The sequence below is a fragment of the Pantherophis guttatus genome, chromosome 10 (assembly GCF_059756535.1).
Source record: "Pantherophis guttatus breed Tessera chromosome 10, ASM5975653v1, whole genome shotgun sequence".
NCBI lineage: Eukaryota > Metazoa > Chordata > Lepidosauria > Squamata > Colubridae > Pantherophis > Pantherophis guttatus.
The window spans coordinates 143,105-170,515 of record NC_142072.1 but is presented as its reverse complement, the minus strand read 5'-3'; the positions used below and the strand labels follow the sequence as shown (position 1 = coordinate 170,515).

At 55.1% G+C, this 27,411-nt stretch overlaps 2 protein-coding genes across 18 annotated transcripts; one reads left to right on the top strand and one right to left on the bottom strand.

The window, feature by feature from the left end:
* Positions 1–289: 289 nt before the first annotated feature.
* On the top strand, positions 290–22,938 carry LTBP4 (latent transforming growth factor beta binding protein 4). 17 transcript variants are annotated; one of them, XM_060693736.2, is made up of 30 exons: positions 6,798–7,469; positions 9,508–9,570; positions 9,970–10,191; positions 10,979–11,211; positions 11,913–12,018; positions 12,294–12,368; positions 12,510–12,632; positions 13,293–13,457; positions 13,591–13,767; positions 13,862–13,960; positions 14,068–14,199; positions 14,499–14,624; positions 14,711–14,836; positions 15,285–15,410; positions 15,601–15,726; positions 15,804–15,935; positions 16,095–16,220; positions 16,337–16,459; positions 16,969–17,100; positions 17,295–17,420; positions 17,542–17,667; positions 17,779–17,922; positions 18,508–18,717; positions 19,809–19,883; positions 20,011–20,139; positions 20,218–20,367; positions 20,483–20,635; positions 21,201–21,581; positions 21,770–21,919; positions 22,018–22,938. In XM_060693736.2, exons 1-30 carry the CDS (start codon positions 7,247–7,249, stop codon positions 22,164–22,166), a joined length of 4,428 nt encoding a protein of 1,475 aa, XP_060549719.2. In that variant the 5' UTR covers positions 6,798–7,246; the 3' UTR covers positions 22,167–22,938. The 17 variants fall into 17 exon arrangements, with proteins under 17 accessions (XP_087732246.1, XP_087732237.1, XP_034294270.2 ...); XM_060693735.2 differs by having other exon boundaries at positions 21,767–21,919; XM_087876120.1 differs by lacking the exons at positions 6,798–7,469; positions 9,508–9,570 and adding an exon at positions 290–1,859 and having other exon boundaries at positions 21,767–21,919.
* Positions 18,922–26,862, bottom strand: KCNK6 (potassium two pore domain channel subfamily K member 6). The gene is made up of 3 exons (XM_034438384.3): positions 26,330–26,862; positions 24,090–24,485; positions 18,922–23,912 (listed from the first exon to the last, which is right to left on the bottom strand). The coding sequence occupies exons 1-3, from the start codon at positions 26,637–26,639 to the stop codon at positions 23,680–23,682; spliced, it is 939 nt and encodes a 312-aa protein (XP_034294275.1). The 5' UTR covers positions 26,640–26,862; the 3' UTR covers positions 18,922–23,679.
* Positions 26,863–27,411: the final 549 nt, after the last annotated feature.

The window sequence follows — 27,411 nt, the reverse complement described above, 5'->3', positions numbered from 1 at the left end:
CTCTGATGTGGGTGTGTTTGTTTTTTGTTTTGGTCTCTTCTTTTGCTATTGTATGTTTGGTTTTAAAATGTAAAACACTCAATAAAATAGCACACAGGCGCGCGCCGCTTCTCTAGCTGCTTACAGGTTTCGGTCGAGCGGTCAGAAATGCGGAGAAGCGGACGGGAAGCGACTGATCAAGGCTGCCGCTCCCCTCCGAGGATCTGGGTCTGCTCCGAGCGCCCCACTAGGGCTCTTGCTCTCCATCGCCGGCAGGTGGCGCTTCATTTCCAGTGTCTGGCTCGGTCTCGAGAACAGCTGAGCCGGCGGGGAGTCAGGCACCGCTTCTGCCAGGCTGGAGGCCGGAGGCGGAACGGAGAAGCCCCACGGCCCCGGGAGGAATGCTGGGCGCTGCTGAGCACGTGCGGAGAGCGCGACCCCTCGGAGGCTTCAGCAGAGGGGCGACAGAGAAGGACTTTGGGCGCTCTAAGCGGCGAGTTGCGCGGGAGGTGCAGGAGGGGGACATGTCCGGGGGCTTCCTTGGCCGCTAGGTCCAGGGGCTCCGACTCCCAAGCTTTGCCTTGTCCGGGAGGCTTGCGGAGAATCTCTCTGAAACGCACCAAGGGAGGCTTTCGTTCATTTCGAATAACTCACAACCAATAAAAAACAAACGCAGGCAAAAACTGGTAATAAACAGGGCGCCGGACATACCCAACTCCTTAAGGCCAATTTGTTCAGGGGCTGCAACCAGCCCAACCTGTGGCCTGGGAAAGAGCCAGATCCCGGAGACTTTTTTTGAAGGACAGCAGAGCAGGGCACCTCAAATCTAGGTATTATCAAACAGCAAGTTTAATGTGGACTAAAGAATGGATAACTTTGAGAAATTCTAGATTATTGAATTTGGAGGGACACGATTTGTTGATGGGGTGGCATGCCTTTTTATGGTACAAAGGCATAAAAATACAAGGGTATTTTAGAAGACATCAGATATGTGAAGCTTTATGGTTGAATTGGGAGAAGGTCAAAAAATACCATTATTTGAAGATTCCAACCTGGATATCTACAACTGAAGCTTTTTCATATCCAGTAATACTCAAAAGGGAACAAATTATTAGGTATAGTGAATTGTTGGATGAAAAGGGTGAACTTAAATTAAAGCAGGAATTAGAAAACCAGGGATATAAAATGGATTGGTTTTCATATATGCAAATATTTTCTAGATATAGAGAAGATCTCAAACAAGGTTTTTATAATGTCTTGACTAATTTAGATAAGATTTTAATGGGCTCTGATGATCATATAATTAAAAAGTTGTTAGAAGTAAAACTGGAAGAAGAATAAGTTAAAGAAACAATGATAGCTTGGGGGAAAAATTTTGGTTACGGTATTGATTTAGAGAAATGGCAAAAATTGTTGCTTTGTTGTTTTTGTTGCTTTAATTCATATGCTGCCCTTCTCCGGAGACTCAGGGCGGCTTACAATTAAGCAATAGCCTTCATACTTTTGTATATTTATACAAAATCAGCTTATTGCCCTCACAATCTGGGTCCTCATTTCACCTACCTTTGAAAGGATGGAAGGCTGAGTCAACTTTGAGCCTGGTGAGATTTGAACTTGCAGTAATTGCAAGCAGCAGATGTTAATAACAGTGCTTTAGTCCACTGTACTACAGGCTCTTAACATAAATTGTGGTCACATAATTATAAAATGACAATGTCTACGGCTTATAAGGAGAATTTGTATAAGATGTTTTACAGGTGACATTTACCCCCGACGAGGATAGCCAGAATGTTCCAGAATAAATCGGAGAAGTGTTGGAAGTGTCATCAGACTCCAGGATCCTATTACCACATGTGGTGGACATGCGGAGATGCAAAGAGGTATTGGAGTAAGATACACACGTGGTTGGAAAAAATGACTAAGAGACATATTGATTTTAAATCAGATATTAGGGATCTTACCAGAGACATATAATAAAGAATTGCAATATTTAATTGTGAACCTTTTAACAGCAGCTAGAATTTATTTATTTATTTATTTGTTTGTTTGTTTGTTTGTTTGTTTAATTTGTATACCGCCCTTCTCCCAGAGGGGAGAATTGTATTTGCAAAAAATTGGAAAGGAGAAAGGACACTTACTGATGAAGAAATTATTAAGAAAATGATGGACTGTGCTGAAATGAGTAAATTGACATTTGAAATAAGAGAGCAGGACGATTATTTGATATGGGATTTATTTTATCAATAGATGGACAATAAGACATGGAGATAAATATATGTGGATGTTGAGATAAATTAAGTGGAATATTTCTTATGAAAATAAGCTTTGGATGTATAGTGATATTTTGAAGAGAAGAGGGAGCACAAAAGGATGTTAAGACCGATACACTGTCTGTAATTATTTGGGAATGATGATGTTTTTATGTTTTATTTTTGTTTTAAAATAAAATCTTTGTGGGGAAAAAAATCTAGGAGCCCCCAAATTGCCAAACAGCTCTGTCCAGGGAAGTGTGATCACATTCCCAACTAAAGGTGGGCACTCCATGGGACTTGAAACCAACTCAGGGATGCTTGAACTCAGATGCCTGCAGGAACGGCAGTGGGACTCAAGGGCCCGTTCCTGGTTTAAGGCTATTTCCATCTGGAATTCCCAGAACCAAATTGTAACAAATGCTAGGTGAAGTTCAGCTTCAAATGATCACTGTCGATGCAGGCGGCGCTTAATGTAACCATTGACATTCACCATACATGACGGTTTCTGGACTGTGCAGGTCCCTTCCTGCCTGGCAAAGGTTCTGTTAAAAAGAACAGGTCAGTAAGACCAGAGCCACATTTTTCCCAAACTGGGAGTGTTTACAGGCTACGAGTGTAGGAGAACCACCCTCTCTTGAGGCAGTCACTTCCAACGCTGAAAATCTCTTTTACCATTAGGAAGTTTTTCCTAAATGCCAATTAAAATCTACAGCCTTCAAGTTGAAGCCTGGGATTTCTTGTCCATCTTCCAGAAGAACAGTCCGCCTGACCCTTGAAGACCATCATGTTTTTTCACAGTCTTTCCGGGCTAAATACACCCAGCGCCTCACACTGTTCCTAGCAGGATTTCCCCCTTATCGAAATGAATGCTCACCTCCAGACATCCCCCATTTATTGGTGTCCTTTCGAAAATCCAATGCCTGGAACTGGACACACATATTCTAAATGCCTTCTGACCAGCAGAGACTCAGGCTGACTCAATCCTCTACATCTGTCAGTGCAGTCTAGCTTGCCACTATTTATTCCAGCTTTTCTGGAACTGTTGGCTCATGTGACTCATCAAGACACCCAGATCCTTTTATGTACTTTTATGGTTTAGCTTTTGCTTTTTCCTATCCAGACGTAGGCTTTTTGCATTTGTCCTGTTGAAATTCATCGTGCTGGTCTTAGCTGAATATTCCAGCTTGTTGAGATCCGCCTGGGTCTTGGTACCCTTTTTAAGGTGCTTGCTCCATATTTTATCCCAGATTCAATAATTGTACTTTCCAGTACTTCATCCAAGAGATTTATAAATAGGTTGAACTGAATTAGGTCTAAAATGAGGTTGGGGCCCTTGGTGTACACTTGTTGCGTCCGTGGCTCAGTCAGTTCTGTAGCCACCTACTGCCTGATGAATTTAGGGTAATCCGGCCCATATTTTCTGCCTGAAGCCCATGAGAAACCTCACTGAATGCTTGGATTACATCAAGATGTGCCAACTTGTTATGAACTCAACTGGTCAGTAAAAAAAGCAATCAGGTTCCTTTGGCACAATTTATTCTTGATAGACTCTTGTTGGCTCCCGCCCAGCCACACAGACTTTCAGAATGTTCGGGAAGTGATTGCTGCTTGCTCCAGAATTTTCCATGGTATCATCAAGCTGACCAGTATGTAGTGACTGAGGGCCTCTCTTCTCCCCCTTTCTGAAGCCAGGGAGCAGCCTTAGCTTTTGTCCAGGCTTCTGCTGCTATGCCTGTCCTCCATGATTTCTGACAGATCCCAGAAGGAGCTCTGAGCTGATGATCTTCAAGACTCTCAGATGCGGCTGATCTGGCCCTGCAGGCTTCATGATTGGCCGGTGCTCCATAATTATGCCTTTCGTTAGCCCAAGTTCAGTCATCTGCTCTTTTTAGGTCCATCTGGATGCAGTTCATCTTTTGGGAGAAGACCAAAAGATGGGTGTTGAGGAGCATTGCCTGCTCCCTGTCCCATCACCTCTTCTTGTCTTGGCAGCCTTTTCCCATGGGCCCATCCCTCCCTTTTTCCAGTTAGAGTTGCACAGCCATATTAATGAGATTACTCTGGTCCCAGAGACAGGAGTGAACATCTGGTCTGTTGATAGAAAATCACTGCTCTCAACTGCCTCTGGAAAGAGCCTAGTTGTCAGGTTTCGATGTCAGCGTCCCAGCACTGACACTAGTATTGAGGTTGTGGTCCCAGAGAGTGATGTGGAATATGGAAAACATGCCAAGTATTTTTTACATTCTAGTCTTAGGAAGATCAGCCTCTCGAGACCCCTCTGGATCACCTGCCTGAAGAGAGTGGCCAGAGCATGCCACACAGCCTTTGTTTAGTGCTGATGGGAAAGAAACCTTTGGGCAAGCCTGTGCCTGGCCTTTGTGAGTTGGGCTTTCCCCCATCCAGACAGCTGCCAAGAATGGCCACGCAGGAGCTCCAGCCCCTGGCAAGCATGGGAGGAGCAGCCCTGACATAGGAGCTCTGCAAAGAGAAAAGGGCCCTCTTGGAAACAGCCATTCTGACAATCCCAGAGGGAAGGGTCAGAGGAGAGGAGAGTGGAATGGCAGAAAACAGAGCTGTCAAGATTGTTGGGAATTATGCTTTTCGCTGAGCTGTAACTTGAGGGCGTCAGTTGTAGAGCTGAAGAAAGAACTGAGAGAATGGCAGTTTTGGCAAGTTGCAGAGGCCCACAGTTAGGGTTAAAGCAGAAGGGCGTTCACGAGCAGATCCTCAAGAGGTTAAGACTGATAGTTTTGAATAAAGAAGTGTAAGTTATGCAATCTGCCTTTTTCCCCTGGAAGAGTGGGAGTATGTGCAAACGGTGTTTTGTTTTTTTCCAGTGGGAATAGATGAATCCATGCTAGATCCGCTAATCCTGAGAAGTATAACCCTTTTTGAAAAAGAATTGGCATGGGATGTCCTGCCTAGAGTTCTCTCGGAAGCAGATGTTCTGGTGGCATGACATACAGCTGTGTCTCAAAAAGATGTCTTCCTGTAGGCCGGGTAGAGGATAAAGCCACAGGGCCTGGCCAGGAGGTCGTTGTCTTGGTCAGGTGGCAGCACTGCCCCTGGGCAAAGTGGCAGGCGAAGCAGACGAGGGGCAGCAGTCTGAGGGCAGGTAGCCTGGCCTGCTTAGAAGCCACTGGGCTGAAAGCAGTAGATGGGCCCCTCCGAAAGGGGGCATCTCGAGCAGATCCTCTCTTCCAAGGTGGGGGAAAAGCAGGGGTCACTCATTCAGTCACAGTACATGGCCTTGGATCGCTCTGGGAAGATCACAGCACTTCCCTGGCAAGGAGATGTCCACCAGAAAGGTCAGGTCAGGTGAGGGTCCTTGTTCTTGGGGAGGCTCCAATGCTTGCAGCTGGAGAGAGACTCGGGAGGTAGGTGGGGACTCAGAAGGGGTTACGGGGGCTGAAATCTTGAAGAAAGGGCCATCCAAGGAGGGTTTGGAGCTTCTCTTTAGTTGGTCTCTTTAGGGTCCCAAACAATCTTCTTGCCCAGTTTGTCTCCCACACATCTGGGCTAATTCAGGAGAGATTCTGAAGAGGCCTGGGGGGAAGGGGAGGGCTTCTCTCTCTGTAGAGAGAGGCAAGGGACTTGCAGATGCCTCCCCCCCCTCTTCCCCGTATCTTGAAGTTTCAGAAGAGTTCCCATGTCCAACTCAGTCCCCACCCCTCTGGGTCTGGGTCTGGCAGTTGTTCTGTGCTAGGTTTTTCCAGATGATGTCATGCGAAGCTGCATTGGAAGGAGGAGAGCGGGTGCTGTTCCTTCCCCCACCGCCCACAGGCCCACTTCCTCCCTGGGGAGGCCATCAGGAAGCCCCACCTCTCCTTGCTGTCTTTGAGTGCTTTCCACATTCAAATGTTTTTTTGGAGGGGGAAGCCATTTACTTTGCCCACCCTTGAAACTTCCATAAATCCCAGGTCTGTTCTGTTGCTGCTCCAGGTTCCTCCTTTTCCCCTCTGATCAAGGGTCCCCCATTTTTCTGGAATGAGCATTCCTAAGTCCTCTTGATGTCTGAGAAGGCAGCAAGCAGCGGGGGCTGGGGGGGGAGAGATGGAGAATTGGCTTAGAGTACAAGATAAACTCATTATGACCAGCCAGTGTATGTCCAGCTGGCACAGATGTTTGCCCTGTTCCCAAACAGTGCCTGCTGGGAGATTTGTAAAGGGGGGAGTGAATCTTTCTTCTGGGAACAGCTATTGGAGGAGGAAGAGTTTGCATGTCAGAAATCCAACACAAAGCAGCCCCGAGTGTCAACAGCTGGGGAAATGAAATGGGGAGGGGGGGTCTTTCCACTTAGAAACCAGTTTCAAATCTTGCATTTCCAGGCTGAAAAACAGTTGGCCTCCTGTTGTCAGTGACCCCCAGGCAGAAATGGGACGGAGGGACAGGGAGGGACAGGGGGGCTTCGCCCTTCAGACGGGAGGGGGAGTGGAGGGATATGTGGGGCGGGCAGGGCAGCCTCTCCGGAGGAGCCAGGCGCGCTCCAGTCAGACTGGGCAGGAAGCAGCTGCTGAGGGGGGCTGCCCTGGTGGTGGCGGAGTGGTTGTGTCAGTGTGGGGACGCAGCAATTGGGAGCTGTGTGAACCAGCACAAGGCAGGGTGAGAGCCCCACAAACACAGTGGAGGAGAGTGGGTGGCTTGCACAGGAGAGCACATCTCCTGATGCATCTGCTGCAGCTGTTTGCAGAGGGGAACAGCTGGAGGGACTTCAGCAGAGTTGGCTTGTCTGCTGGCACCTCGGCTCTGTGTGCAGGGGGGGAGGGCAGCCATTCTGCACTGGGGGGCCAAGGAAAGGACGCTCGCTCCTCCGGGCTTGTGGAGAGCAGCTAAGAGTTAACCCTGTTCCTGGCGGCCGTGCTCCCTTGTAAACATTGTTGTTGGATTGCAGCCCACCCACCCCAAGCTTGCTGCTTCCAATTAGCGGGTGGGTCTGTGTGCTCTCCATGGTGGGCGCATAGCCCTCCCTGCCTGCAGCCTGTCTGGAGCTGTGGCTCCCTGCTCAGCTTGGGGCCATGGGCTTCGTCCACCACCTCCTGCTGGCTGTGCTGCTGCTGGTTGGCTTCTCCCCCCTGCCTGGGGAGGTTCAGCAGGTCAAGGTCCTCTTCACCCCCACGATCTGCCACATGCACTGCAGCAACGGGCGCTGCATTAACCGATGTGAGCAGGGCAACGCTACCACTCTGTACAGCGGGGAGACCGCCAGGGCAGTGGAAGGGGCTTCTGGATTCCGAGTCTGTGAGTACCGAGGGGTCAGGGGAGCTGACGGTCCCATTCATTGGCTTATGGGTTGAGATGATGGGCCCCTAGTAAGAGACCTGCCCAGACTGGTCAATGGGGAGGGGGAGGGGAGGGGGGCAAGCAGACATCCCAGATCTTGGGCTGGGGGAAATGGAGTGCCCTGACTCCATTCAGTTTTCAAGCACCTCTTCCCTTTTGCTGCCTGGTGCAAATCAGGTGCCTCTGGGGGTGTCTTGCCTTACTTTCAACCTCAGCCACTGCTTGGCAGGTCCCTGGTTCTCCGTGCCTCTCCTGTTTCCCAGGCAAGGTTCTGCCCAGGGATCAGCAGCTAGCTGGTCCTCATCCCTTTGATAGGCCCACCCCAGTTTCTTCCTTCTGGGGCCCCTACCTCTTCCAGCTGCTGCTCTGACTGCAGGGCTGTCTCTGGATGGGAGTCCTCTGTGCCACTGACCCAGCCAGGCTCTTGGGCGTGACTTTGCCAGGCAGATGCAGGAGGTGGCTGAGGGCCTTGTTCCTGGGTAATAGGAGGAGGTAGGGCAGAGGCAGGTCATTCTCACAACCCGGAAGCAGGTAGCTGCCTGCAGGCTGGCCTGGCCTTCCTCTCCTCTCCTCTCCTCTCCTCTCCTCTCCTCTCCTCTCCTCTCCTCTCCTCTCCTCCCAGGTGGGTGCTGGAGGGTCTCCCAGAACTACATGGGTCATTGGGGGAGGGGAAATCTGGGGCAGAGGCACAGAACTGTCATCTGCTGGGCTACCTGTTTTCCCTCCCCTGATTTCTGGGAGTGGGTCATCTGCCTCTGTCCCAATTCTCCCATGAGCTCTTTCCCCCCACAGCTCAATCCCACACCAAAGTCCTACTGGAGCCTCTTTAGGGCTCGGTGCTGGGAAATGAAAGCATAAACAGGAGGCTGGCATCATGCCACCACCAGATGGGACAGCTGCCTTGGGCCAGATGCCAGTTTGCCTTGGCTCCAGTCCTGCCAAAGTTGCGGAGAAGGAGAAAGGGGGTGGCTGTGAGATCAAGAAAGGCCTCTGGGCCCCAAGTGTTTGTCTGACCCATACTTGGCCCCAGCGAGCCTCTGTTCTCCCCAGAAAGGCAACAGCCTCTAGCTTGAGCTCATGTGTGGGGGCGTTGGAAGGGGGGGAGGGGGCTGTTTTCAGTCTCCTCGCTTCCAGTTGTTGTGCAGTTTGTTCCACTTGATGCTACCCAGGCCTGGTGTGGGTGGGAGCACAACAGGAAGGGGCTTGGTCGAGGGTCACACACTCCTCACTGCTTGCTACAGCAGCTGCTCCACACATGGGGGTGGGGTAGCCTTTGGCATCCCCCCCCCAGGTGGAGAAAATGCCTAGCTGAACTTGAGGAGAGGAAGCAGGTCCAAGTGTGGCCAAGGGATCTGGCCCATGCAGCTGCTCTGTTGCTCAAGAGACATCCCTTCCCGGCCCCTCAGCCTGCTGTTCCGGCTGGCCTGGAGCCCCTGCCCTCCCGCAGGGCTGCCCCTCCTCCAACCAGAATCCTTTCCCTGGAAGGATTCTGAGCTGGAAGGCTTGGATAGGCACCAGGGGCTCCCTTCTCTGCCCAGGTAGCCCCAGAGGAAAGGATCTGTAACCTGCTGCTGCTTCTTTCCCTGTAGATTGCCATGGGGCAGGCGGAAAAAGCCCGGAGGCCCTCAGCCCGTGCCTCAGCCTTGCCATCACGGCCAGGTCTCGGTGCTAAACTCCTGTTGGAGAGCCATGCACACGTCCCAAATCAAAGTGACAGGAACATTTCTGTACTGAGGACAGTTGCTCACCCATCTGTCAGTCTGGGGGACAAATGCCTTTCCAGACCAGACAGGCTTAGGAAGTTGCTGTTCAGGGCAAGGGCAGCCAAAAGATGGATTGGGAAAAGCCAAAATCTCCCCCTCCTCACATTATCTTTCTCCTCCTGGATAGAACAACAGAATAACAGATAGAATAACAGCATAAGAGAATTGGAAGGGACCTTGGGGGTCTTCTGATCCAACCCCCTGCTCAAGTAGGAAACCTTATTCCATTACAGACGAATGGCTGTCCAGTCTCTCCTTAAAAGCCTCCAGTGATGAGCGACCCACAACTTCTGAAGGCAAGCCGCTCCACTGGTTAATTGTTCTCACTGTGAGGAAGTTTCTCCTTAGTTCCAGGTTGCTTCTCTCCTTGATTAGTTTCCATCCATTGCTTCTTGTCCTGCCTTCAGGTGCTTTAGAGGATAGGTTGAGCCCCTTCCTCTTCTTTGTGGATTCTGCTTCCATCTTCCTCCCCTTCCTTCTCCTGTGCTCATTCACCTTGGGAAGAAAAGGTCCAGTCGAGGGTGTAACAGGGCCAGACAGGGAAGGTGCTTCATTGACCAGGGTGGGGGTGAAAAAAAAAGGCAGACTGCTGGGTGTTTTGTTGTTTGCATGTTCACTGAGAAGCCAGTGAGCTGAGCTTGGGTCAGCTGAGCTTCTGCCTCTGTTTCCACTCCTACCTTCTCTCTGTCCTGCAGTCCTGTGTCCCCTCATCTGCCAAAACGGGGGAGTCTGTCTCAAGAAGGACAAATGCCTCTGCCCCCCCAACTGGACTGGCAAGTTCTGCCACATCCCTGCCTTTCCTTACCTCAGTCAAGGACAAGGCCCTGCTCATCCTGGAACTGAGAGGGAGCCGGAGTATAGTCGGCAGCAGTCCGTGCACACCCTCCCAATCGCCAACCACCGCTACGAGCGAGATGGTAAGGAAGCCTGGAAAGGGGGGGGGGGGGATAGGTGGGAATCAGATTGTGAAGGAACCACAAAGAGAGAAATGGCTGTGAAAGTTTGCTTGCATGCCAATGTTCCAGGCGAGGACACCAAGGCAGGGCCATCCCCTGCCCATGACTACATGGAGCAGGGCAGTTAAGAGCCAGACCCCTGGGTTGAAGGGATAGAAGGATCTATGAGAAGAAACAGGGTCCCCCACCTCTGTCTCTCCCCTTAGGACTGGCATGTCTGGGTCCCATCTACAAAGAGCCTTTTCCGCAGTGGCACTCACCCTGCAGAGCATCATTCCCAACCTACCCTGGACCTTAGGCTGTCCCCACCCATTCTGGCCTTTAGGGAGGCTCTGAAGACACCACTCTGCCATTGGGTTTGTAGGTCCAGCAAAGGTGGGACCATCTTACAAAGGCTGCCTTGAGCTGAGATAGGATGCATTCGGCTACTGATGCTGATTTCCCCAGTTTTTCAGTTATTTTTATTGGATTTTTTTTACCTGTTGTGAGCTGACTGGAGTCTTTGAGATAAGATGAGATGGGCAGCCATATAAATACAATGTCATAATAATCGTGTCATAGCAGCAACTCCCTGGGCAAAAGAGGAGCTCCTCAAGGCACCTGGCAGACTGGGGGTAGTAGGAGGAGGGAGGGGGGCAGCTTGCCCAGGGTCCAAGCCTTTCCTGGTGGCCAGGGCTGAGCCCCTTCTGAGCACCAAACTGCTGGCGGGGTTCGGGTTGAGGCCCCCACCTGCGTCTCCTCCCGCCAGGTATGGCGTCGCTGGTGAACGTCCACGTGGAGCACCCGCCGGAGGCCTCGGTCACCATCCATCAGGTGGAGCGAGTCAGCGAGGAGTTGCTACCCAGCGACCCCAACGCCTTCTCACCCTCCCGCCAAGCCCTCTCCGGCGTGTTGGCCCAGAGCAGCAACCGGGACCCCGAGGGCGGCTACGGCGAAACCTCCGGCTTCGGCTACTGCTTTCAACAGTTGCGCGACGAAGAGGTAGGCTAGGGCGGCTGTCGAACAAATCGTGCTCGGGCGCCGGGCCGGCTGAAAAGCCGCTCCGGCACCTCCGACCCGCCAACCTCCCCCCCCCGGAAGACACCAGGGAAAGCGGGGCTGAGCTCTGGCCGGGGCTCGCGGAGGCGACTGTAGATTCCCGCGTGCGCCCGAGGGTTTTCGGTTGTTTCCGAAGCGGCCGCGGCCGGGCGCCGGGCCGGGTCAAGCCTGCCTTGGTCCTCGGTCAGATGTCCGCGTCTTCCCTGGCCAAGCGCGTGGGTTTTCTCCTTCGGCGCCCACAGCGAGGGAGGCGGGAGCGGCGGGCGGGAAGAGGCAGGCAAGGAAGGCTCCCCCAGGCGCCCCCCCCCCCATTTCAGGTTCTCTCTGCCGAATTCTCCGCCTAACTCTAGCGCACGCAGGTCTGTTTTCACACCCCACGGAGAACCACATGCGCAGGCAAGAGTGCAACTTTGCGCGACCGATTCCTCTTGAGAGGGTGAAAATCCCCAGGGAAGAAGCGAGCGCGCTGCTCAGGGTCCTGTTTCGCATCTCAGGGGGGCGGGGGTGCCTTTTTGGCTATACACAGACATGTTTGTGTGAAGTCACACCTCGCCTTCTCGCTTGCCAGGAGCACGGAAGGTTAATGGGGTGTCGTTGGGTTGGTCAGGGGCATTGCCTAACTGGTCGCTACCTCGCCCTTTCAGTGCAGTGCCCCCATGCCTGGGCTGCGCACGCGAGAGATCTGCTGCCGTGGGTCCGGTGTCGCCTGGGGTGTTCATGGCTGTCTGCCTTGTGCCGATGGTGACGTGGGTAAGATAGCTGAAAGCCGGGGGTTCCTGCTGCCCCGGGGTACCCGATACCCAGCTGGCGTCCTCTGACCCAATTCTTTCCACAGATCCTCACACACACATCCACACGCACCTCTTGGCTGTGCCTGCTGCTTGCCTCCCTACTTGGAAAGCCCCACGTTCCTCTTCCACATCCCCCAAGCAGCCCCGTATGTGGGGGCGGGGGGCGGGCGGGCAGCGGTGGTTCAGGAAAGGGAGCGGAATGGTCTTTCATTCTCTGATGCTGTCTCGCCACAGGGGCTTCTGGGCCAGTTGGAAGGAACGCGGTGGGTTGCCCCAGAGGGTTCCTGCGGCTGAATAATTCTTGCGTGGGTGAGTAGGCGGGGCCACTTGGGAAGGGTTGCTGGACTGCAAGGGATGCAGGGAGCCTTGCTGAGAGGCTGGACCTGCAGGTGGGGGTTTGTCCTCCCAGCTGATCCCACTGCCATCCTGGCTGTCTTTCCCTCTTGCCAGATGTGGATGAATGCCAGGAGGGCAACTTCTGCCACAATGGAGAATGTACCAACACTCGTGGCAGCTTTGCCTGTGTCTGCCATGAGGGCTACATCCTTGATTCCTCCCGCAGCAGCTGCATCTGTGAGTCCGGCCCCAGGGGAAGGCAGGGTGGGACAGGATGGCTCCATCTGGAAGTCTGGAGGGGCCTGGGCCGCTTCCCTGCCTGTGGCCTTGGGAGGGGGGGAGGGGGACTAATCTTTTCTCTTTGTGGCTCCCAAGGCAGGGAGGTCTAGGTGGGCCGATGCTGCCCTCTCCTGGCCATCCAAGGTAACATGGAGGAAACCCAATATTTTGCCCTCCCCCTCCCCCAGGGTGAAAGAGTGGAGTTGACATCTTGTTTAACATTTGGTTGGTTTGAAGAATTCACACAAAAGTATGTAAGAGAGGGAAGTAAGATCAGATTGCTGAGAAAGCCACACTATCCACTTGCAGGCCATTGGCTTTTGATGTGAAAAGCAAGGCTGTGCCAAATGTATAATCGATCAGAAATTGTGTCCAGATATTAGGAAATAATTCTTCAAGTTCTTATTCAAAATTGGACAAATTATGCAACTAACTGATCTGAGTCAAAGATATAGCAAAATTTTATATTGGGGAGTGGCTGAAGGATTTTAAGGCCTTGCAGCAACAGCCACTCTCCACCCTGCATCCTAGCCATGCTCAGACTGGGCTTGCCCCTAGTGGGGGGGGGGGGCACCCCTTGGATTACCCAAAGCTTTAAGCCCTTTTCTTCCTCCCCAGCCCACCACGTGATCTCTGAGGTGAAAGCCCCCTGCTTCCGCGTGCTGCGGGACGGCCGCTGCTCCCTGCCCACCCTGCGGAACATCACCAAGCAGATCTGCTGCTGCAGCCGAGTGGGCAAGGCCTGGGGCTGGGGCTGCCAGCACTGTCCGCCCTTCGGCTCAGGTGAGGCACCGAGAGCTCTGCCACACGAGCAGAAGTTAATCAGCGGTGCAGGAATAAAGGCAAGGGGATGGGGTGGAGGGTGGGATGGGCACTTTCCCCTCTCCTTTACCTGCCACTGTTGCTCTCCTGCCAGAGGGATTCAAGGACATCTGTCCAGCTGGGCCCGGCTATCACTACTCTGCCTCAGACCTCCGCTTCGACACTCGCTTCCTTGGCCAGGACCCCCCCAGGGTGCCAGTGACCCGTCAGCATGGGAGGCAGGGGCCTCCCCCCCAGGTGCCTCGGACAACAGCAGCACCGTCTCTTGTGGGTATGTCTTCGGGGGGACGACTCATCTTGACCAGGGTAGGCCACCAAGGTAGCCCCCTCCTCTCTTCCTTATGCCAGCTCTTTCTGCTTTGCAGCTCTCTGGAGCGTCCCTCCCACTACGTTGCTGGAGCGCTTTCGTTGGCCCCTGCCCACTCGGTCCCCTGCATCTGGCCCAGCTGCTCCAAGTACAGAAGGTGGGGCTATGCCAGGTGGCAAGGGGCTGGAGGGAAGGGAAGGAAGGAGGAAGGGGGGAAAGGCCAGAGCGCAGAAATGACCAGGCTCCTGTGGCATGCTTCCCCAGAGGCTGGGCGAGGGGTGTGCGAGCGACACCCTCAGGTGTGCGGGCCAGGACGTTGCATTCCCCGCCGGGGGGGCTACACTTGTGTGTGTGACCGTGGCTACTGGTTGAGCCCTCAAGGCACCCACTGCGTTGGTGAGTTGGAGAAGAGTGCCCCCCAAAATCCATGGGGAGCGACCTTTGGGATGTCATGCAGGCCTTCACCTCCTCAACAAGGCCACCCGAAAGACAGAGCCTCTGATGGTCATGTGGATGCTCAGAGGCAAACCGGGTTTTGCAAAACTGGTAGATTCTGGGCTGCGCTTGGCTTGCAGCATAAATGTCCCCCTCCCCCACGTAGGTGGCCAGAGGAGCAGATGAAAGGGCTCCACTGGGCCATTCTTGCCTTCCCACCTTCCCGCCAATCGTACTCCTTTCTTCTCCTCTCTCTGCAGATGTGGATGAATGCCGCAGCAGTCCACGCCCCTGTCCCAACGGGCATTGCCAGAACTCCCCGGGTAGTTTTAGCTGCAGGTGCCACACAGGCTTTCAAGCTGACCCCTCCGGAGTGGAGTGCCAGGGTAGGGGCTCCAGAGGATTTGGCCCTCAGGGGAATCACCCTTCCCATCATGCACCCGTATCTTCCATTGTCCGGTTTCCTTTCCAGATGTTGATGAATGTGCCCATGTGCCCCGGCCCTGTGCGGGTGGTCATTGCCTCAATACCCTGGGCTCCTTCCGCTGCTCCTGTCCCAGCGGCTATCAGCCCGACCTCTCTGGCGCTGAATGTCGAGGTAATGGAGGTGGGGACTTGGTGGGGGCAGGAGGCTGGCTGGCCAGCAGCACCAACTCCTCTCCTTCCCCACCTTTCTACTAGTATGCAGAGGCGGGTGGCATCGAAACGTGGTTCTCATTCAGAGAAGCCTAGGGCATGGTTTGCCGTTATGGCTGCCCTTCTCTTTTTCTGCACATGTAAATGGGTACTCCTAAGCTTCCCCCTCCCATCCTCAAACATGCTGACTCTTGCCTCTGTGCCTGCTCCTGTGGGTACAGCCAGTGTCAGGGCCCACAAGATCACACCCCCTTTGCTGAGAGGGTTTAAAACCCCTCTTAAGTGTGGGTCTCGCTTCCCACAAACAGTTGGTTCCCCTTGGCCAGAGTGTCCTTTTCTGCTGGGGGGGATGAGTACATGAAGGAGACAGGGAGGAGCCTGGGACACAAAGTCACCCTGTGATTTTCCAGATGTGGATGAATGCCAAGAGCGCCCCTCCCTCTGCCAGCCTGGCCGCTGTGAGAACGTGCCGGACGGATATCGCTGCAGCTGCCCCATTGGTTACCAGCCGAACCCGCTGGGGACTCTGTGTGCAGGTCAGGGGGCTGGGGAGAAGCTGCCCCTGTGGGTTGGCCTGTTGTTCCACTTGTGCTTTGGGGGATGGCAGCAGCCTGTCCACACAAACTTCCCAGGGACCCACTTTGGCAGGCTTTGTTCAGAGGCCTCCGGAGCAGAGAGATGGGCATGGGTCCAGAGGGATGCAGCCTCTTGCTTTGTGTCCCACAGATGTTGATGAATGCTTGCAAAGCCCTCCCCCCTGTGGCTCTGGACGCTGTGAGAATGTGCCCGGTGGATACCGCTGCCTCTGCCCTGCCGGGTTCCGGGCCAGCCTGACGGAGAACCAATGCCTGGGTGTGCAAGGGAAGGGAACAGGGGGGAGGTGTGGGGGCAGCACAGGGGCACCACTGATGGGCAGACTCCTTCCACAGATATTGATGAGTGTACAGCAGGAGGATTGCCTTGTGGCCCTCAGGGGCGCTGCCTCAACACAGAGGGCTCCTTCCGTTGCCAGTGTGCCCGAGGGTACCGGACGGAGGGCGCAGGGGGCACTTCTTGCGTGGGTGAGTGCCACACATTAGAGGAACATGCCAGCCAGGGCTGAGCTCAGTTGGGGGCTGCCACCTTCCTGTAGACCCACGCTTTCCGAGTTCTGGGTCCCTCCAGGCATAGACTGGCAACACTGGCAAGAACGGTGCCCACTCATCTTTCCCCACTGCTAGATGTTAACGAATGCCTGGAGGGTGACTTCTGCTTCCCACGGGGTGAGTGCCTCAACATCGAGGGCTCCTACACCTGTCTGTGCGCCCAGGGCTTCACTGCGGCCCCCGACAGGGCCTCCTGTGAGGGTAAGGGTCCTGTAGGCTCATCTGGGGGGCACTGAGTGCATGCCAAGGGAGGGGTTGAGATCCAGAACCGCTGCAGGGTTCGTGGCCTGCTGACTTCTCTTTTGGCCTTTGCACAGACATTGACGAATGTCTCAGTGCAACAGTTTGTGCTGGAGGGCACTGTGCTAACACCGAAGGCTCCTTTGATTGTTATTGCCCCCCTGGCACCCGCAGCACGCCCAGCAAAGCTTCCTGTGAGGGTGAGTGGCAGTTTTCAGCTGCAGCCTCTCAGCAGTTGGTCTTGGGGGCTGTGGGATGGGGTGGGGGGCACTGTTACTTTCAGCCTGCCAAGGTTGACAAAGGAGAAAGTCAGAATTTTGGTTGAAGCTCTCAGACAGGGGATCCTGGAGTCTCTGGCTGCTGGCACAGGGTTAGCCACCATAAGCACAAGCTCCAAGTCCACCCAATATGGCCTTCCCTCACTTGACAGGACTAGTGGGCTCCGCAAATCAGGAGTTTCTCTGCCCCCCCTCCCCCCAAGTGCTGGTACCTCTCCCAGGAGGGCCTGCTGCCAGGGCCCCTGCAGAGTGTCGTTTCACACATTTGCCTCCTTGCAGGGGACCTGGGGACCCCAGAGGCTCATTCTGGGATGCTCCACCATAGTGGTTAGTCCCTTGAATGCTTATCCAAGTCTGATCTCTGGAATTTTGAGCCCCTCCCCGGGGCAGGGAGCTCCTACTGAGCCTTCCTCTCTTCCTACATCCCACAGACATCGATGAATGCCAGGAATATGGGGCAGCCCTCTGTGGAACACAGCACTGTGAAAACTCAGTTGGCTCATACCGCTGTGTCGTGGGTTGCCAGGCCGGCTACCGAACCAGTGCCACAGGAGATTGTGTTGGTGAGTTCCGCCAGGCCAGCTACTGGTGGGCTTTCCATGTCTCCTTCCCCACCCTAGGCTGGTTCTGGGCATCTGTTGCACAGTGTCAGCATTAAACCCTTCTCCGAGAAGACACCCCCCCCCCTCTGCCTGGGAGGGTTCATCTTCCTGCTCGTTAACCTTCCATCTGTACCAACCAGTGGTTCCCCCTCCAGATATCGATGAATGCCAGAAGCCCGGTGCGTGTGGAGAGAAGCGATGCGAGAACACACTGGGCTCCTATCACTGTGTGGCCACCTGCCAGATGGGCTACCAAGCCACTGCTGCTGGGGACTGTGTAGGTGAGGACATCCGTGGGGTTTTGGCCGTGGGCAGGAGGAGCCTCACAGTGGTGACCTCTGCAATTTAGTGAGCCACCAAAGGATCACAGCTCTTCTGAGTTGGCATACGTGACCCTTGCAGATGTGGACGAGTGCCAGAACAGTTCCCTGTGTGGTGCCCATGCCATCTGCCATAACTTGCTAGGCTCCTTCCAATGTATCTGTGACCAGGGCTATGAAAGTGCCAGGGATGGGCGGCATTGCTTAGGTATGTGGCTGGCAGCAGGGCAGGGGATGGAGACCCTGGGACAAACCGAAGGGAGGAGGGAGGGGGAGGCCTGGATACCAGTGGCACCTTTTTTCCATCCCTTCCTCACAGATGTGAATGAGTGTGAGACACTGCAGGGGGTCTGTGGAACAGCACCGTGTGAGAACGTGGAAGGCTCTTTCCTGTGCATCTGCCCCCAAACTGGGGAAGAGTTTGACCCCATGACTGGCCGCTGCATTGCTTTGCCCAGTGCTGGTAAGAGCTGGGGGGAGGCTTGGAAGGGGGGGAGGGCCCTGTGGGACAGAAGGTAGGTAAGCTCCAAAGGTCTGAGCTGAACAGAGAAGCCCTCCCAGTAGGTGGCCCTTGGAGGGAAACCACTCTGAACCCATTTCTGAAGGATTTGGGGTGGTTTTCAATGTCACACAATAACAATTGAAAACTGTCAGGCAAGTAACTAATTAAGGTGAGCCATGATGGCAGGTCCCAAACGCTTCGTGGAATGATAGGGGAAGGGGGGGCCTGAGGACACCCCTTATTTCGAGAAGCCACCCCTTATTGCTGGGAAAACACCTCCTGCCCCCCACCTCAGATCAAAATGGGTCAGCCAAGGCCGGGCAGGGCGGGGTGGGGGTCTTGCAGATACCTGGGTGCCTGCAGGGCTTTAAAGATGAACTGGATCCCCTAGCAGAGCAACTGCAGGAGAGGAATGATGTTGCCAGACGGTTTGCCAGCTGCATTTCGGACCACTCAGAGCCCTCCAGCAGAGGGGAGGGAAGACTTTGGGGGGAACTATCTGAATGAACCTGGGAGGGGGTCCCATCCACCTTCTCCGTCCTGCAGCTCGTCTCCCAGCTCTCCCCAGGCACCCAGATGCTGCGCAGTCGGAGAGCGCTGACAGCCTGCGACGTGAGTGCTACTATGACCCAAATGCCGCCCAAGCGTGTGAAAATGTTCTGGCCAGGAATGCCACCCGCCAGGAGTGCTGTTGCAGCCTCGGCCACGGGTGGGGCCTTGACTGCCACATCCAGGCCTGCCCCTCCTTGGGGACAGGTAAGACTGGGAGGGTCAGCAGGGCTTCCTGGAAGAGGCTGGGGGGGTGGCACATACAGGAATGTGGATTGGAACAGCTCTAGGAACAGAATCTCGCGCATGCCCCCCCCACTATTAAAAGCTTATTATTTTGCAGCTTTTAAATAGTGACAGAGAAATGGGAAAAACACACAAACATAAAAGTACATGCTTTGTCAAAAAAAATGCATATAAAATGTTTTTAAGTGAAAAAATAAAACAAAAGAAGGCATATAACAATAGCATTTAGGCTTATATACCACTTCATAGTGCTTTTACAGTCCACTTTAAGAGTTTACAGAGTCAGCATATTGCCCCCAACAAACTGAGTCCTCATTTTAGGACTCATTTTATCATTTTAACTGTAAATAGTTACATCTATATAGGCTTGTAGGTGGCATTGGGATCTTCCATCCTTTGGTGAAAGGATCCCCTGTCGTAATGGGAACGGGCAGGGGGGGCGTAAGGGTTTTCTCAAGTTAATTTTGTGGAATGGGCTTCGGGCTCGCTTGCCTGATGGTAACCATACAAGGGACCTTCCCACTCACCTTCAATGCCATCAGAGAGGTGCAATCTCTTCTTACTCAGAGAACCTGTGGAGGTCGGGTGGGGGGGGCGGGAAATGCAGAGGGGAGAAATGATGGCTTAAGATGTTGCAAGCAGCCTTCTAGTCTCCTCTCTCTGGAAGGAGTTTGGTCAGGCCCCCACCCAGCTTTGCTCATGACTTCTAGGAATCCAATAGGAAATGGGGAGGGAGAGATCTGTGCTTCTAATGGAAACCAAAGCAGGGGTTGGCTTTGCATTTGGGGCCCCAGAAGGCTGCAGGTGGTCTTGAGAATGTCTGTCAGCAGCCCCAGCTGTCTCTGGCAGAGGCAAGCAGGCTCCCTTTGTGGGCGTTCCTGGCCTCCGCCATCTTCCCTCTCCTCTGAAGGCTGTTGGATGGGAGCTCCAGCAACAGCTTACACTGAGTGAAGTCTTCTTCCAATGGCCGAGCCACCCCTGCCACAGACTGAGGCTAGGAGGGGGCCTTGGCCCTTGGGGCAGCTGCTGACAGATGGCCTGTTTCCCTGCAGCTGAATTCCAGGCTCTGTGTCCTCATGGCAGTGGCTACGCTGCTGTCCTCATCAGAAACGTCCCAGCAGTTACAGGTGCGCACTTGTGTGTGTGGGTGTCTGGATGTGGCCAGCTTAAATGGGGCCGGGGGCCCACATGGAAGAGAGTGGGTTGGGGGTCTTCACTTTATGCCTTTATGCCCAACTCGGTATTCCTATACAGATGTGGACGAATGTGCCCTCTTTGGCTCCCAGATGTGCAAGGGAGGGGTTTGTCTGAACAAGATCCCTGGCTACTCCTGCTACTGCCCCAATGGCTACTATTACGAGACACAGCACCTGGAGTGCATTGGTGAGGACTGCTGCCCCCCCACCCCCCACTTCTGAGGTGCTTGTGGCCTGAGATTTATCAATGCTCTTGTCGCCCCAGATAACGATGAGTGTCTGGATGAAGAAGCTGAGCCCTGCGTGGGGGGCCACTGCATCAACACCATCGGCTCCTATTACTGTTCTTGCGCTGCTCCCCTAGTGCTGGACCCTTCCCAGCGCCGATGCGTGACCAATGAGAGCCACGGCCTGGGTTCGTATTCTCCCCCGTTCTGGCCCAGCCTCGCAGGGGGGCATTGGGAGATGGATTGCAATGCAAGCCTTGGTTCTTTGGGGGTCATCCTGGCAATCCCTGCTCTGCCCCCCAGATGAGGACCTGGCCGTCTGCTGGCAGGAGGTGGGCCCGGACCTGGTGTGCCACCGACCCCGCCTAGACCGCCGGGTGACTTACACGGAGTGCTGCTGTCTCTACGGAGAGGCCTGGAGCATGAACTGCGCTCTGTGCCCAGCCCGGGACTCGGGTAGGTGCCCTCCTTCTCCCCAGGAGCAGAGGATGAAGCAGAGGAGCGGGCCCTGTGCCCGAACAGGGAAGGGGAGAGGAGCACCAGGCACTGGGAAGGAAGAACTGCAGCCACCTTTCCTTTTCCCAGACATCTGTTTTCATTTATTGTATTTATTAAACTTTTATGCCACCCATCCTCATGGTAAGGAGCTGGAGGCCAGAAAGTACTTATTCGATGCAATGAGGTTTCTGGGTGCTCCCTCAGGCCCCATATTGTGTGCTTGAAATGCAGCTCTGCCAGCCCAGGAGGTGGTGATGGTGGTTTGCCTTCTTCCTGAGCCCCCGCTTCCATCCGGCCACCGGGAGTCTCCTTCCCTTTTTCTAGCTTTGTGACTCTTAATAGCAAGGAGAGACTGTGGGGGAGAAGCTAATGGGGCACTCTTCAGAGCATTTCCTCTGGAGAGGATGGCCTCCTTTGTTCAACAGCCTGCCTATGCCCTCCTGCGGGGCCTCTAGAGACCATCTGCCCCTGCATTTAGACTGCTTTGCTCCTAACCCCCCTCCCGCCCCTTTGCTCTCCCCAGATGACTTTGAGGCCCTGTGTAATGTCCTCCAGCGCCCCAGTTATGGGTTGGGGCGGCCGGGCAGCCTGCGGGCACCCTTCGAATATGGCGGAGGAGAGTTTATGCCTTACAGCCCTGATGTCTACGACCCCCGGGCACGGCCTGGCCCTCTGCTTCCCAGCTATGATGCTCTCCCTCATGAGTCACTCTATGGACCATCCCCATACGAGGCAGCTGGCCTGGACGACGCACCCTATAGCGATGCACAGCTGGAGACCCCAGCTGAGGACCTCCGGGATGAACACCAGCCTCGTAGCCCCCCTAACTCAGACTGGCACTACCCGTCCCGTGGCCATAGGCACTCCTATCCTGAACGGCCCAGTCGGGCCAGCGAAGACTACCGTGAGTGGGTGACAAAGGGAAGGGGGGAGCCACCACTTGTATGTTTGCAAAACGGCACTTGCAGGTGGTCCTGGACTGGAAAGAAAAAGGGCCTCTGGGAGGGGAAGCTGTAAGGAGGGGGTGGGGGTCTTGGGCCATGGCAGTGCAAAAGGGAAGCCTGCTTGCATGTCTTGGTCTGTCACCAGCAGGCCGTTTTGGAGGCGCTGGAGGGCTCCCTGCCGAGGAATGCGGGATCCTGAGTGGTTGTGAGAACGGCCGGTGTGTCCAGGTTGCCGATGGGTTCACCTGCTCCTGCAACGAGGGCTACCGCCTTGACCCAACCCACATGGCCTGCCGTGGTGAGGGGCCCCCTCTCCTTGCCCCCCCCCAGCTGGCGGGCTGAGCCTGGTTCTCCTGGCCAAAGGGCAGCCTGACATGATCTCTCTCCTCTCCGCAGATATTGACGAATGCAGGGAAGTGGACAGGCTGTGCTCTGGTGGCCGCTGCCTCAACCTGGAGGGCTCCTACCATTGCCTCTGCCCCCTTGGCACCGCGCCCACAGGGCAGCCCCCCCGCTGCCTCCACATCCCCCGCAGCCGAGCCTGAGTTGGGACGGGTGGGGAATATTTATTACTTGTCCAGGTGGGAACGGAGAAAGGTTGTGAAGGTGAAGGGACCCTTTGCCCACCCCACCCCCTCGGCCTGCAGTCTCTGGAGGAACTGGGAAGATGGCTAGTGCTCAGGAGAGGGGGGGCTCTTCTGCTCCTGATTAGGGCCATGGGATGAGGGGGGTGGCCAAAAGGTCCCAAAATGGGGTCAGATCCCTCTTGTCCTTGGAAGGCAGGAGCCCATCTGGATGCCTGCGATTGGAAACATTTTCTCCCCTGCACCCCCCACCCCCTCTTTGTCAGTGTGTGCATGGGAAGGCATGCCCCCCACCCCCCTCAGCCTTTCCTCATCTGCTGAAGACTCACAGCAGAGTTACCCTGCAAGGCCCTGGTAGGGGCACAGGAGCCTCTGAGCAGTGACAGTCTTCCCCTGGGCTTTTGTAAAGGGTCTGGAAATAGGGCCGAGTCCAGGTGAATGCCCTGCCTCCAGCCCTACCCTCATGGACCGAGCCCACACACCCCCAAATGTTTCCCAGGTACTTAAATGCCTGTCATGAGGAGAGGGGCCCTACAACTCACCTTCTCTGATTCCCCCAGCTCCACCTCCCTTGTTGCTCCAACAGACGCTTAAACTCCCTTGCACATCCAAAAACTCCCACAATCCAGGTAGGGGCTGTCAGCCAGGCAGGGGGCCTTTTAGCATCATGCAAGCTGGGGCCACAGTCACTTCTTCCCTGCTGTTACTGGACCAATAAATATTTTCTATAAAAGGAGTTGACAGATTTGGCTTCTCTAAGGAGAAGAGAGACCAGCAGGGAGTTCGTTCAATCCCCTGCTCTTTGGGGCACAGGTGTTTGGTGGGGACGAGCAGAGTTGGCTGGACTAACTGGGGTGGGTGGGGTGGAAACAGCAACACAGGCCAAGCAGCGTCCAGGGTGGCTCTGGGGTCTCACCAGCCAGAAGGGGAAGGAGCTTCTGCAGTCAAGCACTCAGAAATAACCACAAAGAGTGAATCCCACCAGTTTGTCTTCTCTGATGTGAAGTGTCAGTAGCAAAAAGTTTTGAGAAATGGACCCTGGATGGGGCCCTTCACTTCCACTTTCCATTTGAGGCTTTGGTGTCTCAAGCGCACAGCGCCCACCCCCCCTTCCGCCTCAGCAGCTCCTGGCTTGCAAAGCTCAGCTCAAACCACAGCCGGAGGCAAAGGTACTGGGCCACGTTGCACTGACTACAGTGATAGAAGGAGATGTCAATGGGGAGGGACGAAGGGCCTGGAAGCTCCAGCCTTTCAGCTATGCTTTTTAAATATCGCCCTCCCCAGCCCATCCAAAGGGAAAGCCAGAAGCCTCTGCAAACTCTCCTTTCCTGGCCAGAGAGTAGCTGTATTCCCTCCCCTGCCCTCCACAGGAGTGGACTGTCCAGGAGCCTCGTTTCCTTGGTCAGGAAGGGCAGAGTGATCAGCCAGTCTTCCTTGTGGATTAGCCCGACTCTTGCCCTGCTGCTCCTTGCTATTATCTGTTAATGGAGGAATAATGGGATGGGCCACATGGCCGGGGCTGTGCAGGCAATTTTTCCCTCTGCCCTGGCTCAGAGGCAGGGCTGGGCTCCCCCAGGATACTCTGATGCTCTTCGGGAGGCTGCTCCGGAGGCAGGAAGACCAGCTCAGAGAGGCCGTGTAGGTCTGCCAGCTTGTGGAAGGTCTGGAGAATCAGCAGCATGGCCATGAGCCCCAGAAGCAGATAAACTGGAAGGAGAGGGGGGAGATTGAGCCAGGAGCCCACCTGAGAATCACGGGTTGCCCACGTGAGGTGGCAGGCTTGGGATACCCATCAAAACTAACTCGTCCGGCTCAGCCTTCCACCTGGATGCTCTCTGGGTGGGCTAGCCTTTTTGCTTGTTCCCGGGGCACAGCGCTACTGACCTGTGACAGAGACCTTGTAGAGGGGGCGAAGGCGTTGTCTGGGCTGCTCCCCAGGGACGTAGTCTCCCAGGCCAATGGTGCAGAGGGAGATGAAGCAGAAGTAGAAAGCATCCAGAAAACTCCAGGATTCTTCCAGGGAACTGAAGATGGCAGCAGGCACTAAAAAGAAGGTCGCCAACACCAGGCCCATCAGCACTAACAGGTGCCCCCACGACAGGATGCGGCGGTCAGAGCCACAGCGGAGGGCCAGGTATTCCAGAGGCCCAGAGGTGAAGGTGCCCACAAGGCGCTGCACGGTAGCTGTCAGCACCAGCATGGTGAAGGGGACGCCCACCACCGCGTAGAAGATGCAGAAGGCTTTGCCAGCATCTGAGAGGGGTGTAGTGTAACCGTATCCTGGGAGGAGGGAAGGGTGAGTGTCAGAGGCAGCGGTCACTGTGCTGAGGCTCCCCCCTGAACAGCCCTGGGCCCAAGAGCAGAGACCAGCGCATTCATCCCTCCACTGACCACGCCAGCAAACAGGCTAAGCCACCTCTGGCCACGGGAGGACTATTCCTGCCTTCGCAGCATGCGCTGCTGTGGGGCCCAATTCTTAGTTGGATAGCAACCTCACACAGCTCGTGGGACAGAAGGTAGGAAAGGTGAGAGGCAGGCAGACCTCCACCCTTCTGAAGGGAAGCGGAACATTCATGGAGCAACTGGAACTTCATGACGGATGGGGGGAGGGGGCGAGGGGCCTTTAGTTTGAGCGCTTGGGCTGGAAGCATAATAGGTTGATCACTGCTGGGACCTCCAAGGCTTTTTATTGTTGAAAAGAACAAATGTCAATCCTGTATATTGGGCACAGCAGGGCTACCCAGAAGTGACATGGGGCAAAGAGGCAGATGGCAGATGCCAGCGCCCCAGAGACAGCAGAAGCCAGAGGGTGGGGAACCCTGGCTCCTGGGCAGCACCACCTGCTGCCTAATCCCTGTTCATATCGAACACTGCCTGTGGTGGCTTGGGGGCTTTTGGGTTAAGACAGGAGGGACAGTGACCTCTCTGTCCTAAAGGCAGAGCTGCACACCAACTGGGGATGCCACACTATGCTGGAAAGACTAGCTAGCTTACTTGTGGCTCAATTCCAGGGGGCCAAATGGTTGGGCTACCCCACCTGTGTGGCAAGAGATATCAGGGCTACGGACCTTCTTTAAAGCTAACGCTGGCACTTCTGCCCATAAGCCAAGTATTGCTGATAAAGCCCAGCACTTGTCCATATTACCTTTCAGCTTTTCTCTCTCCAGAAAGAGATGGAGAGGGTAAATTAACTCGTTTTTTCTTCTGCCATATCTGTGGGTTCTGTAATCACAATTATCTTTAGAGTCATTCTACATGACAGTTGTTCAATATCAATGTAACTATTGCTAATAAAATTTTGCAGGACTCTCCTCTGTGAAAGTATTTGCTATTAGATTTTTTAAAAATGGAACATGAGATTTTACTACTTGCCATTGGCACAAAAAGCAAAGAAATCGCCCCTCACCAATCATGGAACTGGACTGAGAAGGGCACCAGTGTTGCGACCTGTTTTGCAGGGCACCTGGACCGTCGGCAGCAGAGCCCTTCCAGGAGTAAGAGGATCCACGGAGGCCAGCCCAGTAGCCATCCGATGCTCCCTCGGAAGAGCCGGCTGCCGCCAGGCAAGGTACAAAGCGGAGCCGGTGGATTGCTACCAGTTCACGCATCCAAACGAGCCTGAAAGCCCGAGCGGGGAGACGCAGTTCCGGGTATTCCGCTAAGCCTGGCAGCTCCGTCCACACCCTTCGGGTCAGAACGGGCTGCAGTGCAGGGACCGTATGTGACCAAGCGCACCAGCAGAGAACCGCCCCGAGGCAGAGCCAGCGACTGTATTAAGGCCCATCTCAGCGCGCTCTTTCAGTCCTTGGCAGCCCCGTGCGAGCAGCAGCCGAAGACCAGGAAGCGGCCCCGGCTGCTCACCTGCGCCAGGAGTTCTCCGTCAAGATTGCGTCTCGGAGGGTGGAGGCACGGCGCCACGTCCAAGCGCGAAAAAGAGGCTGTGCCCGAAAGGTGGGGGTGGAGGGTGGGTCTCGGCCTAGGGCCCCGAAACGCGCTCCTCCCGATGCCGCCACCTTACAAGGCGTTCGGCTGCGGGGATCCCGCCTGATCCTTCCCACCCACTGAGCCCGGAATGACCCGCCGAAAGGGCAGGAGAACAGGGCCGCCTGTCGGCCTCGGCTCACCCACGGTGGTGATCAAAGTGCTGGCGAAGAAGAAGGCCGAGGCGAAATCCCAGTTGGACGTGGCAGCCGAGCCGTTGTGGAGGAGGGCCGCGGCGTGGCGGTCGGCGCTCAACACGGCGTCCAGGAAACGCTCCAGCCTGGCCTCGGACAGGCAGGGGCTGCTGCGCAGGAAGTCGCTCTTAAGATCCCGCAGCTCGGCTCGCAGCCGGCTCTCGTAGGGTCGCTCGACGGCTGAGATGATCAGCGCTCCGAGCAGCAGATAGCCGGCGTAGGCTAGCGAGAAGGCCGCCAACACTGCGCCGCGCCTCATGGCTCCCTCGGCGGAGCTCAGAGCCACTCGCGGCAAATAGAAGCGGAAGAAGGAGACGCTTGCAGAAGCGAAGCCGGTGTCCACCCCGGCACTCCGCGGACCAGCCTCTTGGGCGGCGGCCAGGCCCCTCCTGTCAGGCGGAGCCGGGACTGCCAAGAGTTGCACCTGGCAAGCGGGATACTGGGTCGGGCGCTTTCCGGACCAGTTCCACCAATTCCGCTCCTTCCACCGGGTGTGACGGTCAGGCGCTCAACATCGAGTACATGTTCAGGGGCCCTGGGCACCTCACCCTGACGCAGGCTAACAGATTAAAGCCAACCCTTGGAGTTCACCCCAGGAGGGTCAGATTTTGGAGAAAGCAAGGGTGGTGGGCACTTGGATGGACTACTGATCCAAAGCCGTTGTGCTTCACTGCTGCCCTTCTCCTGTCCTTGGCTTTGGTCCTTGCCACCTCCCAGAATGTGGGAGGGGGGGATGTTATAAAAGAGGAGCAGAAAAAAGAGCTCACTAGCCTCCGGAGGTCTTGGGGCGGGTGGCATTCCCCCCTCCCCTTTCAGGATTGTGGGTGTGCTCTAGGCAGGAAGCAAGTGCGAAAACAGGAACTGGGAAATTGGTGAGAGGCTTGCTAGCAAGGAAGCCTCAGGACCCTGGGGAGAACAGGAAGAGCCACCAGGCAGAGAAAAAGGATCCCCAGCAACAGCAGTCAGAGTGGGGAGCAAAAGAATTAGAATGATAATTCTTTATCAGCCAAGGAATTTATCTCCGGTGCATA

Excerpts from the sequence above, each read along its gene's own strand:
- LTBP4 (XM_060693735.2), top strand. The coding sequence starts at position 7,247 with ATGGGCTTCGTCCACCACCTCCTGCTGGCTGTGCTGCTGCTGGTTGGC. Across the intron at positions 10,192-10,978 it reads CCACCGCTACGAGCGAGATG|GTATGGCGTCGCTGGTGAAC; the intron begins GTAAGGAAGCCT and ends TCCTCCCGCCAG. Across the intron at positions 19,884-20,010 it reads AAACGTCCCAGCAGTTACAG|ATGTGGACGAATGTGCCCTC; the intron begins GTGCGCACTTGT and ends ATTCCTATACAG.
- KCNK6 (XM_034438384.3), bottom strand. The coding sequence starts at position 26,639 with ATGAGGCGCGGCGCAGTGTTGGCGGCCTTCTCGCTAGCCTACGCCGGC. Across the intron at positions 24,486-26,329 it reads CACTTTGATCACCACCGTGG|GATACGGTTACACTACACCC; the intron begins GTGAGCCGAGGC and ends CCCTCCTCCCAG. Across the intron at positions 23,913-24,089 it reads CTACAAGGTCTCTGTCACAG|TTTATCTGCTTCTGGGGCTC; the intron begins GTCAGTAGCGCT and ends CTCTCCTTCCAG.